The sequence below is a fragment of the Eretmochelys imbricata genome, chromosome 9 (genome assembly GCF_965152235.1).
Source record: "Eretmochelys imbricata isolate rEreImb1 chromosome 9, rEreImb1.hap1, whole genome shotgun sequence".
Classification (NCBI taxonomy): domain Eukaryota; kingdom Metazoa; phylum Chordata; order Testudines; family Cheloniidae; genus Eretmochelys; species Eretmochelys imbricata.
In genome coordinates this window covers 83,056,415-83,075,024 of record NC_135580.1, presented here as the reverse complement: position 1 = coordinate 83,075,024, position 18,610 = coordinate 83,056,415, and the positions used below count along the sequence as shown (strand labels likewise).

Here is an 18,610-nt window from a genome sequence, read left to right as displayed (position 1 = left end):
ATTTTTAGCTATGGGGAGTCTGCTCGTGTTTTTAACACAAGTCAAAATGCCTAATGATGCTTAATAAGCTTCTTTCATGGTAGCCTCTCCACAACTGTTATGCAATGAAATGCTAATCCATTAATAAAGATTCTGTGCATTTAGAATGATAAAAAAAGGCAAACAGAACAGTGTGTTAAGATATGGTAACATAAAGAATCGTGCCAAGAGGCATGAAGGAGTTACAATCCATTGACATGAGTTCCTGATAAGCCACAGCCTTATTTCTGAATTTTTCAATCCAAGTTATTTCGCGTAGCCTTCCATAGCTATATCTCTTGGAGGGGAGGGGGGAGAAGAGAAGGGAATTCCAGCATTTCAAAGCCTAAAACAGCTGCCTGGTTTAGAAAATGTTAAGCTCAGTCACAACTCTTCAACACAGATGTCAGCCAATCAGCCAGCCAAACCCCCCACCTCTTGAACCTTCTTTTTAAAAGCCCATATATAAAAAATGCCAGTAACATAGGACTGATACTCAGAAGGAAGTTGTGTTATGTAAACAACACTATGGACTTCTGGATTGCAGTTAGTTTGCAAAATTGCACATATGCCACAGGCATGATTTTTTCCCTGGAATTATGGGATCAGGGGAAATATTAACTGTTAAAGTTAAATTTTAGGCTGTTCAGTATAAATCTGTAAAGTTGCATTATATGTAGATACAAGCAAACTAGCAGTATTATTTTAATGCTTTATAAAATATGTTATTTATCAAAACCATTATATAATACAACCAATTCAGTTAGCACCCTTATTGATAACAGAGGTGGGTAAAATTCACCAAACAAAAAATCTAATTTGGCGTCAACCGAAATTATTCGTGAATTTAGGTCAAATTCAGCAAATAGTGTCAGACAAAAAAAAAGAAGAAAAAAAAACCCTTGAAGGCCAAAAAAGACTTATTTCAAAACTCAGTTCAAAATTTACCTTGGTTTATTGAAAAAATTAAAGGATAAAAAACATCCAAAAATTACATGGAATTTAAAAAAATATGTTTGTTTCTAATTGAACTTAATATTTTGTTTAACCCAAAAACAATTGTTTGAGAGATTTCTTGGTGCAGACACCAAACCGAAAAAATCAATTATTTGTCGATAGCTCTAACAGAGGCAATGGCTAAACTCTCTTTTTAGCCAAGAGGGAGCTGTCGCTTCACCTCACACTTGAAAAGCAACTATAATAGCACTATCTAAAAACACCTGTTATTTTAAAAATTGACTACATTACTTTAAGTAATTGAAAAATAAATTTAATAACCATTAAATAATTTATAAAAAAGTTCCTAGAGCTTAAAAGCTGCGTAACAATAAATATAAAAAATGCTGAAAATAAATCACAATATCAGTTTTTGAAAAGCAAGAGTTTACAGTATGGAATTGTTACATGAACATTCACAGTAACAGCTGTGATGGTAGATTAATACTGAATAGTATCTGACTATTATATCTTGTAGTCAATATTATCTCAAATAAGGATAAAATAGATGACAAACCAAAGAACAAATAAGTAACATATCAAGAGGAAGCATGTTCTAACAGTTAAAACACATGATGAAGTCAGAAGATCTGTGTTCTATTCTGGGTTTTGCCATAGATTTCATGTGTGGCAAGTCAACCTGCATTTCCTTATTTTTAAAACAGGGACAAAGGGTGAAAAAGAAAAACAGTGAGCTTTCCCACCATAAAGGGGTGCAGCAAGGTCTGATACAGGCATGTTAGTAAAGTGCTTTGAGACATTCAGATGTGGAAGGAACTAATTTGATTACAGCCAGGCACCCAATCATGACCTCCTAGCAGGGTTGCCAACTTTCTGATCACACAAAACAGAACACCCCTGCCCTGCCCCTTCTCCGAGGCCCCATCCATGCACCACCCCACTCCAGTCCCCCACTCAGTCACTCACTCTTCCCCACCCTCACTCACTTTCACCAGGCTGGGCCAGGGGATTGGGGTGCAGGAGGGGGCTCTGGGCTGGGCCAGGGGGTTGGGGTGCAGTGGGATGAGGCCAGGGATGAGGAGTTTGGGGTGCAGGAGGGGTTCCTGGCTAAAGCAGGTCCTGGTGGTGCCTACCGCGGCTTCGAGGAAGCGGCCGCCAGATCCCTGCAGTCTCTAGGTACATAGGCGGCCAGGCAGCTTTGTGCAGTGCGCGCTGCCTTCGCGCCCACAGGCGCCGCCCCTCGCTGCTCCCATTGGTCATGGTTCCTGGCCAATGGGAGCTGTGGTGCTGGTACTCAGGGCGGGGACAGCAGGTGGAGCCTCCCAGTCCCTGGCCACCTGGACCTGGCAGCCACTTTTACAGAAGCAGCGCAAAGCCAGGGTAGATAGGGAGCCTGCCTTAGCCCTGGGCCCCCAGTGTGACGCTGACCGGAGCCAACAGGGTCCCTTTTCAACCGGGTGTTCTGGTTGAAAACCAGACACCCGGCAACCCTACCACCTATACGGCTAGTTTTCATACTGTCAGTCCAGCATAATATCTAAATAAATTAATCTCAAGATTATGTCACTCCAGTTTGATGGGTTTGAAGGCGTACATTTCATATACAGAAAAAGACTTTTCCTCCAGAAAGGATCCTCACCAGGAGCAGAATATATCTCCAATGATTTGTTAGGACTTTCACAAATTCTATCACGAAGGGCAGGCTTTTTTTGTTGTTAAAACTTTGAGGCCTTCCTCGTATACCATAATTAATTAGTAAAAAGCACAAGATTTTTGCTCTGCAGTTAATGTGAAAAAAAGTTTCCCTAACATAAAAATCCTGAAGAATTTTTAAGAGCTCTAGTCATTCCTGATATGGATTGCTAAGTTGGCTGAAGTTTTGTCAGAAATTGATATATATATATATCTATATATCTATATATATATATATATATATATAAAAAGCTATTTTTTGTACGAAGGTAATGCCTATAGGCCCAAATCAACATCAGGGCCTTATTGTGCTAAGCACTCCACTTCCAATCCAACCAGACAAGTGGGAGCAGAAACAGTGGGGATGTGACTTGCCAAAGGTTACACATCAGGTGAGCAGCAGCACTGCAAATAGAATCCAGGTCTTCTCACTTGTGCCAATGCCCTATCTGTTGGACTATACAGCCTCTCATTTAGGTTCTCCAATTTCAGGGTGCTAAAGTCATATATAGACCCAAGGGCAGAAGTTTAGATTAGACAATGTTATTAGATCTTTACAACGTACTTATTGTTATGCATTCCCTTGTTAAGAGATATTTATGATAAGAACAGTATTTATCAGAGGCCTGCAACCAAAAAGGGTTAATGTGACTTGTTGCAAATAGTTGACAACATTCATTTGATTATTTTTATTATTTGATTTACTTGCACCCAAATCTAAAGGTGATAGGTAAAGAAGCATTTTCAAATAAAACTGATTTTTAAAGTTATGTCTATTGAACACTGATTGACTGTGATAATCTAGTCTGACATCCCATACTTCTGACATGCAAGAAGAACATAAGAATGGCCATAGTGGGTCAGATCAATGGTCCATCTAGCCCAGCCTGATACTTGAAAGGGAATGAACAGAACAGGCAATCATCCAGTCCCAGCATCTGTCAGTCAGAGGCTTAGGGACACTCAAAGTGTGGCGTTGCATCCCTGACCAACTTGGCTAATAGCCACTGATGGACCTAACCTCCAGGAATTTATCTAATTATTTGTTTAATCCAGTTATAGTTTTGGCGTTCACACCATCCCCTGGCAAACAGTTCCACAGGTTGACTGAGTGTTGTGTGAAGAAGTACTTCCCTTTGTTCAAAATCGGCTGCCTCTTAGTTTCATTGTCTGACCCCTGGTTATGTGAGAAGAGTTTCCCAGGGCTCTGCATGGCATGGTCTACCCTAATCCGAGAGCCACAGTTTTTACTGAGACAGATCTTAAAGCCATACTCTCTGCTCCAGTTTCATGTAGTTATTTTGTCAGAGCTGCTACACCCACTGGGGTGGAATCCCCTGCACAGGGTACCCAGCTGCTGTAACTCTGCAGGGCAGGTGGGGTGGCGAACCATCAGCCCCTGGCTTCTTAACCAAATGCTCTAACCACTACACCACCTCCAGTTACAGGTATTTGTGCACGTTGTGCCACTACTCATTTACTCCAATGCTAGATGGAGCACTCCACACTGAGACCTGGAATCTGCATAGGGTGCACCTCCTTATTGATTAGCAGCAAGTAACGTTGTGGAAATTAGTGGATCATGCTGCACCATGACACAATATGGCCATCCTTGACTGTAACAATTCAAATTTTCATTCTTCATAAACCCTGATCATTCTCTTGGCATTAGGTACACACACTATTTGAGGCAGAATGACAAAAGATAATACAGGTAGTGACAAAATACTGTATTTCGCACTTGGATAATTTGTATAGCCTAAATTTTCAAGTGTGCCTGGTGATTTGGGGTGCCAACTTTTTTGGATACTCATGTTGAGACATTTTAAAGGAATCTGATCTTCAGAGAACAAGTGTTAGTACTTAAAATTAGGCCCCTTCAAGGTGTTATTAACTAGACAACCAAAAATGCTGACCCAAAAAAGTCACTGATCCATTTTGAAAATGTAGGCCTACATTTTAAAAACGTTAACTCAGTCTCAAAACCCCACTGTCAGGTAGGGAAGTATCCCCATTTTACAAATGGGAAAACTGAAACACAACATTATGTGAGGTGCTGGATGTCATGCAGCAATATATGGCATATCAGTAACCAGAACCTGGTAGTTCCTAACTCAGTACGTTTAACTACTAGCTGATTCTACCTACCAAAATAAAAGATATCAGAAGCATGATAAAATTATTTTTAATTAAGAGCATTAGATTGTTTGAAAATGAGATGTGCACACAAACCAGGATCTGCTGGTTCCTGGAAAATACAGCTCCTAACTGGATGGAGCTTCTTGGATGTCACTTTTGACCTCGATTTTTGACAAGACAATATATGAAAAGAAATGACAATTCTTTTAGAGTAAATATCCAAGAGAAGTAGGAGGCATATTTTTGCAACATCAAACTTTTTGCAAGAGATGTGCAGAAAAAGAAAGGAGAAGAGTCATCTTTGAAAGCAGTTCATTTTATTTTTCCTCTCATCTATGCCTGTTAGCTAAGACCAGGAAAAAGAAATTACTTTCTGACTTTTGAAGATATCTTCCAGTTATGCTGTATCCTGCTAAACTGTGTTTCCTTTATCAGGAGAAAAGGAGTCTTTTCCTTTATCAGGAAAAGGAGTCGGTTTCTTGGTATAAAATCCAAATTAAGGCAGACAGAAAATGCTGCCAGTTCAGATAGCAATTATTCTGATAGGGTGGGGTCATGCTTAAAGACAGCAAGATAAGCAAGAGCTTGGGAACCTATGCAGTTTCCACTCACAGCTCACTCTCTCCTTCCCGCAGAGCGACCAGAGACGAAGACAACTCACTCATCTATCCTATCATGTAGGAACTTCCGATGTCATGAAACTGAAACTGTTCTTGTGATAAGTACCCTTTTGTTAGAATAAGGATGTTATAAAAATCCTAGGATAGGGTATGATACCATCTTCCTCTCTTCTTCACGTATGGCCAAAACAACAGTTTGAACCTAATTTAAGCAAAAAACAAACACAAATTTACATCTGAATTAGGGCTTGTCTACACTGGCACTTTACAGCGCTGCAACTTTCTTGCTCAGGGGTGTGAAAAAACACTCCCCGAGCACTACAAATTTCAGCACTGTAAAGTGCCAGTGTACATACTGCATCAGCACTGCGAGCCAGGTCCGTTGTGGAGGTGGGTTTTTTAGAGCACTGGGAGAGCTCTCTCCCAGCGCTATGCCACGACTACACAAGCCACGTTAAAGCGCTGCCACGGCAGCGCTTTAACATTGCCAGTGAAGACGTGCCCTAAGTCACAAGGTTCTACACTCAGTACTACTTCTAAGGGTAGAAACGTCTGGTTGAAGCTGAAAAGGAACTTTGTGACCACAATTTCTTCCTAGTGATAATATTAAATGAAGACAAACTCTCCATTAAATAGCCTGCAACATGCTAATTATGTTATATAATTTGGCTAGCACAAATATTAATAATTAATCCTTATACTCCTGTGTTCAAGATACATCTTACCCTCATTTCACATGTGGGGACAGATACCAAAGTTAAATGACATGTCCAAAGCCACACAGTGAGTTGAGGAGGAGTAGCCATGTTAGTCTATTTCAGCAAAAACGAGGAGTCTTGTGGCACCTTAAAGACTAACAAATTTATTAGAGCATAAGCTTTTGTGGGCTATGACCCACTTCTTCAGATGTACAGAGTGAAAATTAGAGTGGGCAGGCATAAATATACAGCACAAGAAAAGATGGGAGTTGCCTTACCAAGTGGGCGGTTAAAATGCTCTCCCACTGGTTTGTGATATATGCCATCATTTGCCAGCAATACCCCTCTGCCATGTACGTTGGCCAAACAGGACAGTCTCTAAACAAAAGAATAAATGGACACAAAGCAGACATCAAGAATTATAACATTCAAAAACCAGTGGGAGAACGTTCTAACTTCCCTCAACACTCAATTTCAGACTTAAAAGTGGCCATTCTTCAACAAACAACTTCAAAAACAGACTTCAACCACAAACTGCAGAACTGGAATTTGTTTGCAAACTTGACACCATCAAATTAGGCCTGAATAAAGACTGGGAATGGCTGGGTCACTACAAGAAGTAATCTCCCATCAACTGTGAAGTATGTGCCATCCATCCTGATGCAACTGGCATCGTTAGCACCACAAAAAGTAATTTTTACTTTGTTGACATTCACACCTTCTTGTCAACTGTTGGGAATGGGACACATGCACCCTGATTGAATCACTGACCCCTCACTTGGTAAGGCAACTCCAATCTTTTCTTGTGCTGTATATTTATGCCTGCCAACTGTAATTTTCACTCCATACATCTGAAGAAGTGGGTCATAGCCCACGAAAGCTTATGCTCTAATAAACTTGTTAGTCTTTAAGGTGCCATAAGGCTCCTCGTTGTTTTTACAGTGAGTTGAGAGTGATAGAGCCAGGCTTTTAACTTTTGAGTTCCTGATTCCCAATCATGTCAATCACTATACCATTGTTTATTGAACTGTTCCACCCCATCATCTTCAAATCCATATGGTAGGACATATTCTACCAGCTATAAGAAGCAACAATACTGAAAATTAATTTTTAAAAACCGTCCTGGGGTATTTTTAAACTCCCATAAGAAGGGACCATTCTAATGAATTAGAAGGCCCACCCAGATGGTTTTCAAAACTTCTCTGGCTTATGTTATGTTATGTTTTTTGGTTTTTTTTTGCATTAATATGATTTGCTAATCTCTAGATGTATTCAAACAACCATAAACACATAAGCGCTAAACAACTGCTATCCCATGGTTACTCAAAACAACTAAGGTCTGGTCTACACAAAAAAAATTAGGTCAGTTTACTATGTCAATCAGGGATATAAAAAATCCACACCCCTGAGTAGCATAATAAAGCTAACCTAAGTCCCCACGTAGACAGTGATAGGCCTAAGGAAGAATTCTTCTGTCAACCCAGTTATCACCTCTCGGAGAGGTGGATTACCTATGGCGACAAGAGAATCCCTCCTGTTGGCATAGGCACCGTCTACACTGAAGTGCTCTAGTGGGCACAGCTGTATCATTTTAAGTGTAGACAAGCCCTAAAATATGTTACCTCTCTGACCAAAGAGACACCAGTTCTCCTAAGCAACTAAATCAGTAAATACCTTTGTAAACAGATGTGTCTTGCAGCACGCCATGAATATTGAACTTGGCTTCTGTGGGACCAATGCTGTACATTACTTTACTTCCTTTCAATAGAAACTCAGAAAATAGATAGCATTTGTAGAGCAACAGACTGTTGCCATCTTAAGTTCCAAATCATGGTCATTTGTGAGATGGAATAAATCTGAAAAGTACCTTCCACTTTGTGGAATGTAGGCTGAAGGATTATCTCCTGTAGCAAGACTGTAGTGGGTCAAACTACAATATGGTCTTATTGATACATTTAGAAGGACACAGGCTACCTATAAACTCAAGGGCATTTTTTATCTGCAGTAGCTCAGACAAGAAGCTCATTCTACAAGGAATGATTAAAGTCTGATGATGGTAGAGGCAAGATCTGGCTGAAGCGTCATCTGTAAATCAAAATCCTATTTAGCATTTGAAAAGTATGCCAAGTAGCATATATAATTATATACTAAAGTTTAAGATTGTAACCATTACACCAGCAGGCAAGCAGTGTCTAGTGAGTAACTTGTAATACAAGATTATCAAGTACACATTTATAAAACTGTATTAATCAGACTTTGTTTTAGAGATAAAAAATGGTTGAACTCAAAACCAAGGTATTGTTCCAACTGTAGACCCTCTATAAACAAAGAGGATTTAGGACTTGCCATCACAAACAAGCAGCATGTCAATCTAAGGGAGGCAGTTTCTACCATTAATTTAAATAGAAACAACTAGGATGCAAGAAACCAAAAGGTTCTCAATCCATTGCTGCTGTGCTGGAAGAAAGTCAAAAGCATCACCACCTCATATACAAGATTGGCCTCAAATGGCATTTGTAAGGCACCCGATAGCTTTTTATTGTACTTTTTATTATATTCTTTACTATGTAATATCCTTAGAAATGCCTTTCTCTGCCAGTTTTTATCCTTTCCCATTATTCTTCTCCCTGTATTTTACAAAACACAAAACAATACTACTTCCTTGTTTGTACATCAACACCATCAATGAAGTCAGCACAATACTAGAAAGAGGCTGGCTCTGCAATTGCAGAATACCAAATAGTGAAGATGCTCTCAGTGGCTGAGTAGCAGGTTTATCGTAAATATTTAGACTCCACAGGATCTTTGCCACTAGACTGAGGTACTGCAGGCTTCATTATTTGGTCTGATTGTCTCTCGAGGTTGGATTCCAAATACCACATTTTCTCCAAGGGACTCACTAAAAAGTGTTTGCAATAAGTGGTTGAGGAGACATGAAGGGAAAGAACCTATATTTCTCAAAGGCAATTTTCCCTGTAGAAGAGGAAAAGAAGCTGTAATCTGGCATAAGATAACAGAGAGATACAGTGCCACAACCAGTTAAGCCACCCTTTCTAACGTGCAAACAGTGAATTTTGAACGTAGAAAAATCACAAATGGCATCAACTGAAGTTTGAAGGGTCCAAAATATAATCACTCAACTGCATGTTACTATGTGGACATTTAAAAAAAAAAAAAAAGTCAGTCATGTAAAATGAAGGCTGCAAGACTGTTAAAATCCTAGACTCTCAACTGGGTGTCTCACCTAAAATAAACTAAGGGCTTGTATTATCTGTTTTATCCTTGTGACCAATAATGATACATAGCACATATACAACACCGACCATTTTTTAAGTTTTGTACAAATATTCATCCTCAAAATACCTTTGGGAGGGTCAACACCTCAATTTACAGCTGGCAAAAATTAAGAGAGGTCAGTGGATTTATCTGAAATCATACAGCTGGTAGGAACAGAATCCCAAAGGTATTACACTAGTATTCTGTTTACTGCTGGAGATAAATTTGGGTTTATAAACCAGTGATTCCTCATTTATACGTATTCATATTTATTATTTGTATTATGGTAGCATGAAAGACGTGTTAGAAATTGCATGAAAAAAAAATATGTGGCCCCTACCTCAAAGACATTACAATCTGCAAAGATACAAAACAGGCAAAGGTTGGGCAAAAGGCGTATAGTACACAAGGTATATGATCAGGCTGGTAACAGGCACATGTCTTGTTAGGACCAGGTTGCCAGCTATGTTGTAATTTATTATTTCTAATTGTTAAAGCATTTCTTTGTAAAATTACAGAAGTGGAGTTTTTTGAGTGGTCTGGAGGGAAAGTTACACCAGAGCTTGCCAGTGAGGCTAGCCAAATTGAACTTTTTGGTCTTTACTGGCAAATGATTACATGCACTGCTCTTATCTATGCAGTAATGTAACTAGATAGTCCAGGGATAACAGCTCATCCTAAACGCACATCTAAGTTTTGTGAGACTCTCAACTGGTTATGTTTCACATTGCTTGAATTAAAAACTGAAAAAATCCAGATATTAACAAATCCTGCCTGAGTTATACAAACTATGAAAAATCCTTCAGGGCTTCTAGCTCTTTATAAGATGCACATCAGAAAGTATACATGACAAACATTTTTACTTCAGTTCAAACAAGAGCTTAATAAAACTTGAGATCAATTAATAGCAAATCCTGTTTCTTGCTTCTATCCTTCCCAGCAACCACTGCCGACAATAGCAAATGGAGGGTTTTGGACAATATGAATATAGCCCAAACAGGACCATTCTAAACATTAAGGAATAGAATGCGTCTTAATTATGTGGGTATATAATAAGACTAACAGAGGCGCCTTATTTTTTAGATTAGTCTCAAAATACTAACAAGAACAATGCATAATTAAATATCCAAGCATAAATAAAAATATGAGAACAGTAAGAACAGTAAATGACATGTTTTGCCTGTTCACCACCTGCGGGAGAGGCAGGTGGACTTTCACTATCCAAGCTGGGAGAAATAAAAGAAAATAAAACAAAATACACCATCCAAATCTGCATAAGAGATGTACAGATTTTATGAACCCTTTAATAATCTAGAGTGTTACCAATAAAAGTGAAGAGTCATGTTTGATTATGGCATGTTATTAAGCCAGGAGTAACCTTCTAATCACCACCTTATATTTCCTGAAATTACCTGGATCATCCTGAAAGACGGATGGATCAGGTAATATCTTTTACTGGACCAAGTTCTGTTAAGAGACAAGCTTTTGAGCTTACACTGAGCTCTTCTTCAGCTCTTACTGAAATAGAGCTTTGTGTATACTAGAAAGTTTCTCTTTCACCAAGGGAAGTAAAAGATATTACTTGACCCACCTTGTGTCCCTCATACCCTGGGACCAACAGCTTCAACAATCCTGCATGGATCATCCTGGCCATACCTAGTCACACATACCTGTAGGGGATGCGAAGGAGAGATAGAGGGGAGGCTTCTCCTGCTGGCATAGCCCCTCACACCAGCGGCAGGTCTAATGCATTCTCCCTCCCGACCTCCCCCAACATACATACAGCTCATTTTGCGGGATGGGAAAACTGTTTCCCCCCCCCCCTCATGTTCCTGGAGCCCCCACCACGGCCAGCAGCTCAGCGACCCAGAGAGCGGGGCGGCGGGAGGAGATGTCACCAGAGCCCGGGGCTGCTGGGCCTGAGGAGCGCGCTGCCCGCAGTCACAGCTTCCCCCACCCCACGCCAGAGCCCGGGGAGCCGGGCTGAAGCCCACCACAGCGCGGGGGGCAGCACTGACCAAGGCAGACTGGGGAAGGAGATACGCGCGATGACCAGCTTGTCTGGGGACGGGCCCCTCAGCGCCGGGCGAGGGAACGAACGCGCGCGCGCCCACGCACTCACCCAGCAGCGCTCCAGCTCCCCAACAGCTGCGCTAGCGACTCCCGCCCCTCAGCGCGGCAGCGGAGACTCCGCCCCCTGACAGCCCCGCCCCGCTACCATTGCCAGCCACTCTGCGCCGTCCCCCTGCAGAAAGCCACGTGACAAAGCTCGGGCTAGTCCCCCAATCACGTGACAAGGGAGTGACTAAAGCTGTACCGGAGCCTTAAGGGAAAGGGGCCCCATGACCCGCAGTCCCCCAACCCTGCGAGAAAGGGGAAGGGTGGAACATTTTCAGTCAAGCGTTTTTGCTACAGCAAGGCCTTGGCGACATCGCAGTCACAGGACTGTAGAGGAAGTTTGATTCTCTCCCTCCGCCCCAATACCATTTCTGGTCAAGTGGCTGTGGTTTAGTTTTTTTGAAGCAGAATGAAACATCACAGGTTAATTTAAGGATCTCGTTTACAAAATCAAAGCTCTTGGAGCAATGGGGGAACAAGGTCATTTCGTTCAAATTTTTAAAGGAAGTGGGAGTGGAACTCTGTGGCAAGGAGGGTGAACCCAGCACAGGACATAGGAGGAGGAGGAGGTGGTAACTAAGGCAGATTGCTGCCCTGGTTTATTTTTCTAAAAGTGATTACAGTTCAGAAACCTACTGTAACCTCAGCATATGAGGGTGGGTGTCATATAGTACTCCCATTAGAGAAGGGTGTCTTAGGAAGAGGCTATATTCAGGCACTTCCATTCTTCCCAGTTTTCACTTTAGCACCTTTCCACAGAAGTGTATACAAATTTCTTTTAAATTAAGTACTGTGTTTTGACCTTCATATGCACATGGATATGGTTCCTTTACCAGATACCCCAAAAAGGAAGCAGTACAACTATATTAATAAAAAGAAAAGGAGTACTTTGGCACCTTGGAGACTACCATTTATTTGAGCATAAGCTTTCAAGGTGCCACAAGTACTCCTTTTCTTTTTGCAAATACAGACTAACACAGCTGCTACTCCAAAAACTATATTAATGTATTTTAGCACCACAGTTGAGGGTGGGGGAAAGACTGCGGGCACTTGCCCTACACACCTCTAACTGAAGTGATCTTAGTGCAGTGAATTGCACGAGTAAACATATTAAGAGCTACTAAAATGTTTATAAAATACTCCTTTTGGGATATAACTTAAAAATCAGAAGGGATCAGGTATCAAAGTCTTAAACCACTAATGTCATATACCTGCAAAGTGAAAAAGGGCCCTATAATCACCAGAGGTAATATTCCCACATCCAATTAGGCCAGAAAGTCAGTCTTCAGCCTCATATGGCAGGATACATTTGAGTTTCAAATCACAGGACTGGAAGGGACATTAAGAGGTCATCTTGTCCAGTCCCCTGCATTCATGACAGGACTAAGTATTAAGTGTCAACATAAGTTTAGGAAGTAAGATGGTCAGAACACCCCAGAGTTATCAGGAGCCCTTGCACAAGTGCTGCAACAGGAAATAAGGCAGCAACTGGTTCCTCAGACTGGTCTAGGGTGTATGGTTTACATGGCAAAAAATACCCCATTGTGCTAGGCACTACTTAAATATACAAAGAACCAGCAAATTAATGACAATTTCTATAGACAATTGGGATGAGGATTTCACCCAGTGCCTCTGCCTTTCAGTCTAAAAACAGGTTCAACCTACAGACTTCTGCCAGCATAGGTATGTTGATCAGGTGTGTGAAAAGTGATCCCTGACAATTATGCTGGCAGAAGCCTCTAATGGGATTTTCTGGTATAACTGCATCTACATCCTCACTGACACCAAAGCACTTTTACTAGTATAGGCTTTCACTATACCAGTGGAAAGCACAACCAACACAGCTGCATCCAAACTAGGAGTGCTTTTCTAGTATAGCATCCAGCATTCCAATGTTGGTAAAATGCTTCTGGTATAGCCAGAGCCTCAGTCAGACCTTCAAGAGCGTTCGTGGCTCCAAACAGCACCACCGATGGCGAAAAGGCAGGCATTACCAACTTCCCTTCGACCTCCTGAGTTCAAGAACCATTTCAGCAGGAGCCTGATGTCAAGCAGAAGCCATGTTCAGCCCTCTTATACAGGCAATCTATTCTTGAACATTTTGGCCTCCCCTCTGTATTGTCACTAGCTACTGGTACTTAGTTTTGCAGACTGTAAGCATATACTTCTTGCTACTATCTCCACACTATGATTATTCTGGCTAATGGGTACTTCTAAAATGTACTCAGATAAGTTCACTTTCCATTGCCCAGTATGAAGTAGAGGATGCTGGGGATGATAGATTCCTGAAAGGGAGACTTGATAAACCAGTGCCCCTTGCAGCCCTTAAAAAGACTGCTAAGTGAAAAAAAAAAGAAAATACAATGCTTCTTTGTTAAAAGAACTATGATTTAAGAATGGAAATGTGTCCCTGCAGTAAGTCTGCATGCAGAGTCCAGCTGAAGTGAATAAAGTCTACACAAGTAGACGTGTCGTCCACATGCTCTTAAATGTCTGGTTATTGCAAAAAGATTCATTTGCCTTCAGTTACTTCATCATCTGCATCTATCCTAAACTCATATCAGTGGTTTTTAAGGAATATCATGTATCTAAAATTCAAGATTTTATAACCAAGCAATATTCTTAAAATTGCTCACTATACTTTTATAGCAAGCTATGAAACATGGGACAGGAATAAGACCGAGATGAACAAAAGAATTTTTAAATATATTTATTAAACCAATAATGCCACATCACAGATAGCAATAATCAGTGAACAGATGCCATTACACGTATGGCAGAAATGAAAATTTCAGACCAGTTCAGGATTACTGCACATTTCAGTCCAGAATAAGGAAAGGCTATTTCTCTCTCCATTCTTTTGGGGTAACTTTGCCAACAGGTGATAAATTCCACTCAATTCCAGTTTGTGTTGCCACCTGTAATAGATTAAAAAGTTACATAAGAACAAGTTTGTCTAATTCCAAGGCCAGAAGACCACTGTAATCATCTAGGCTGATCTCCTGTATATCATAGAACTTACCCAAAATAATTTGGATAGCATATCTTTTAGAAAAACATCCAATCTTGTTTTAAAAAGTGGTCAGTGATGGAGAATCCACCATGACCCTTGGTAAGTTGTTCCAGTGGCTGATTACTCTCCTGTTAAATAATTATGCCTTATTTCCAGTCTGAGTTGGTCTAGCTTCAACTCTCAGCTATTGGATCATGTTATACCTTGCTCTGCTACACTGAAGAGACCATTAGGTACCTACCATATTCATGGTTCATTTTCCTAAGTTTCATAGTTATAGCATTTTTAAAATCTTGAATTTCACAGTTTCAGATATTTAAATTTTAAATAAACATGAGTATGTATTTAAAAATGGTAAAATATAAACATGTAAAGCCCTTAAGATTCAGCATTTCTCAAACTGGGGGTCCTGACTCAAAAGGGTGGTCACAAAGCTATTGTAGGAGGGTCATGATATTGCCTCTATTATTTCTGCACTGCGTTCAGAGCCGAGTGGTCAAAGCAGCGGCCGGGTGCCCAGCTCTGAAAGCAACACTGCCACCAGGAGCAGCACTGCTACCTATAATAGCCTTGCTAACCCCTTTTGGGTGGGGACCCCCAGTTTGAGAAAGCCTGTGTACTTTTGCATACTTTTACTCTGTAGCATAGGATACTAACTATAAAAAAAGTACCCTATTACATGGTGAAAGTACACAAAAGATGTCATGGTCTGGGATGCATTTTTCACAGCCATTAATTTGATAGGACCCTAACCATTATTAATAGTTAGTAGCCCTCAAATCCAATAAAGCTATACAGAGTAAAAGTTACGCATATTAGGTGTCTCCTTTTAGGAGTGACAGTTTTATAGTATCTTTAACCTATGCAACTGTTAAAGAACAAGAAGTTAAAATAAAAGAACACAGTTGAGGGGCATCATTCTCTATCAGAATTATTTTTACTCTCAGATTTGAGATCTTATTCAGCCCCTTACACTGATTCAATTGGTATTACATTTATCCTATTTTACAACAGTAACTGGTATTACAGAAATATTAATAACTCAATATCCACACCTGTCTTTTACTAAACTCTAAATAAAAGACTTATGTCACATACTGTATTAGAAATCTATATTTAAAACATTTAAAAACAGATACTGTGAAATTCGGGGGATAACAGCATCAGTCCAATATTTTGCTCTTATAGTACAGCCACACAATATTTTCACCAACATAAAAAGAAAACTTGAGTTGAATAGCTCACTCATCCAGCTGCCCATTTTGGAAATGCATTATTAGACAAAGGAAGTGTGCTTAGCTTATATTTAATCAAGCTGTTTAACAGTTCTGAAGACTTGCAGTAAATTGATATTCAAAATAAGTGCCTATTGAAGCCCTACATTTAAAGCTGTACTAATGAATCGCTTCCCTTTGGGGTATTAATGCATACAAAATTACTCTTTCAGGAAACCCCAAAGCTCTACGCTTCGAGTTGCTTCATATAGGCAAATCCTTATAAAGGTGCATAACAACTTGCAAATTCAGGGCTACTGTTACAGCAGACACTAGTGATAGTACCAATCATATAGTACTTACATATCCCCAAATGGAGACACAAAATAGGGCTCCACCAAGTAGTATAACGTTGCCATATTTATCATGGAAGTCAGATGCATGTTTGTGGTGACTCTGTCTTGCTGCAATCCACTGAGTGCCCCGAGCTAAGAGAAATTGTCAAAATGTAAGATGTACCAATGGACTGATATACACATCTGTTCAAGTCTCTGGCAATCCTCCCTTGCATCCCCTAGAAAAAAATGTACTTCAGAACACTAAGAATAAGGATGATCTTCATTAAAACAGAGAGCTAGACACAAGACCTTGTAACATTCTGGCAGCATTACAAAGCCACACAATTGCCGGAACAGAGAAAATTTTAGACAAATCCATCAAAGACTTGTTAACATTTTATTTTATTTGGTTGGCAAGCTACTTTACAACTCTCACTAGGTAGGTAACTATAAAATACACCCACAGAAATGAAGACCTTTTGTTCACTCAACTTCAAATCTCTAGTGCCACTCTAGGTACAATCACTTCCTCAAATGCTAAGATATATGGTTAGTCTATAGACTTATCAATACATACTTTTCCACAAAGAATGTCTGTGATTAATCCAAGTGTTTCCAGAAGGAGCAAAGAAGCCAGAAAACTTATGATGGTATCTCTCTCTCTCACACACACACACAACCAGGAAAAAGACTCACGCACTGTGTAGACAATGCTAATTGAAATATAAATCCCAAGAGCTGAAAAATTTTGTATGCACTTACTCTTGTGAAATTAAATGTACCAGGTAAGACCAAGGCCCAGACAACCAACTTCAAGAAGGCTGTAACCTGACGTTATTTCCAGAGCATTTTACGTAGGCAATGCACTGAAATAGTCACACACTAAAACATGATTTCCCTAACATTAAACCCCAGGCCCTTTTTTTAGCTTCCACTTTAAAAACCACTGAGCTTAAATTAAGCGTTTTGCCAAACGTTTACATATGTGCTCAAACACAAGACATCACCCATCAATCCGTAGGCTTCCAGTATATATCGCGCCCACTCTGCCTTGGAAAGTCACAATCCAAGGTCTCATTCCTACAACAGCATCCATACGAGCAGACCCCTGTGCCCACGCCATTCCCCACGCCTCGGCGGAGGCTACCCGGACGGAGAACGGGCTCGCGGAGGCAACTGACTGCAGGGGTCGGGAGGAGCTCGGTTCCAGTGCGGACCAGGTCACTGCGGAGGGGCGGGGAAGGGGCGCTACACGGCTCAAGAGCTCTCGGTTCGGAGGGGACTGGGATTCTCGGGACCCCTCCACAGCTCACCGCTGAGGCGCACCGCGGTTCTGGCTAGAGGCAACATGCTGGCGTCTCGGACGGATAATTTCTGCCCTTCTCCTTCTGCGCCTTATACCCTTGCAAGCAGTGAAAAACAAAATGGTGGCCAGCCAGGAAGTCCGAACGCTGCGCATGCGCCCCGTTTTGTATTCCATCCTCTTCCTGAGCGCGGCCCCACGGCATTCTAGGAAATGTAGTTTCTGCGGTTGCGTGGAGGGGCTCTTACAACCATGTGGGAAGAAGCCGCTGTACCCGGGAAGCTGTGGGCCCGGGACTCCCACGGGCTCCCCCACACTCCCTACGTTAGTGATGGCTTTTGTTATGGGAATTAATCAGTCAGGAGAAGAATGCTAGTGGCGCTGACTCTGCAGTGAAGAACAAGGATCTCCCAGCTGCCCTTTTTAACAGCGGTGTCAGGATGGCCGAGTGGTCTAAGGCGCCAGACTCAAGGCTTAAAGTGCCTTCCTCTGTCGAGGGCTGGGTGTTCTGGTCTCCGTATGGAGGCGTGGGTTCGAATCCCACTTCTGACACATTTTTTTTTTTTCTTCTCGGTATTTGTGCGAGTTAAACACCGAGTTTAACTGTAATAAGCACCCGAGGAAGCGTTTTACTACGCGGCAGGGTAAGGATCACCTCACGCAGACAGGAATTTACATAATATCAATATACATTGTGGCGCCCATTAAATAGGGACTTACATTATAAAAATTACTAAATAAAGACAGGGATTTACACTATATACTCAGAGAAAGCCTTTACTGATTCATAGGCATGATCTAACTTGGTCATTGATGTATCGATCTTAATAATGTAAAATCCCTGTGGCTCTGATTTTACAAATACATGTCCATATGAGTAAAATTAAGCATGTAGTTTATATGATTGAAAGATCACAGTTTATATCTATACAAACAGGTGCATATTTAATTACTTAAATCACGTAAACTCTTGCATATGTAATGGATACCGAATTAAAATCTCTCAGTAAGAATATGTCGAGAAAGATAGAATTTAAATCCATACCTATGTCATACATCGAAAGATATAGGTATGGAAGTACATTCCATCTCTTTCTTGATAGTGATATAGATGCATGCATGATAGTGCCTTGTCTTTATACAAAGAACGTTCATTCCTGTATGTATAGCGGAAATCTCTATTCGTATATAACTATGTATGTTATCGATATTGATTTATTATAG

The 18,610-nt window shown here is 40.7% G+C and overlaps 2 protein-coding genes and 1 non-coding gene across 6 annotated transcripts in view; 1 reads left to right on the top strand and 2 right to left on the bottom strand.

The window, feature by feature from the left end:
• ATP7A (ATPase copper transporting alpha) overlaps positions 1-11,545 on the bottom strand; it is a 66,306-nt gene extending 54,761 nt beyond the window's left edge. For 2 of the 4 annotated variants that reach the window (XM_077827193.1, XM_077827196.1), the window contains exon 1: positions 11,419-11,535. The gene's annotated coding sequence lies outside the window, so the exon portion shown is untranslated. Of the gene's footprint in view, positions 1-10,991; positions 11,011-11,418 lie in introns of those variants that run through there. The other 2 variants (XM_077827194.1, XM_077827195.1) reach the window with 2 other exon arrangements.
• A 2,668-nt stretch (positions 11,546-14,213) lies between these two features.
• COX7B (cytochrome c oxidase subunit 7B) lies at positions 14,214-17,535 on the bottom strand. The gene is made up of 3 exons (XM_077826766.1): positions 17,397-17,535; positions 16,109-16,233; positions 14,214-14,436 (listed from the first exon to the last, which is right to left on the bottom strand). The coding sequence occupies exons 1-3, from the start codon at positions 17,431-17,433 to the stop codon at positions 14,359-14,361; spliced, it is 240 nt and encodes a 79-aa protein (XP_077682892.1). The 5' UTR covers positions 17,434-17,535; the 3' UTR covers positions 14,214-14,358.
• A 285-nt stretch (positions 17,536-17,820) lies between these two features.
• TRNAL-CAA (transfer RNA leucine (anticodon CAA)) lies at positions 17,821-17,938 on the top strand. Its single transcript has 2 exons — positions 17,821-17,858; positions 17,893-17,938. It is a non-coding gene; the product is annotated as a tRNA-Leu (tRNA).
• Positions 17,939-18,610: the final 672 nt, after the last annotated feature.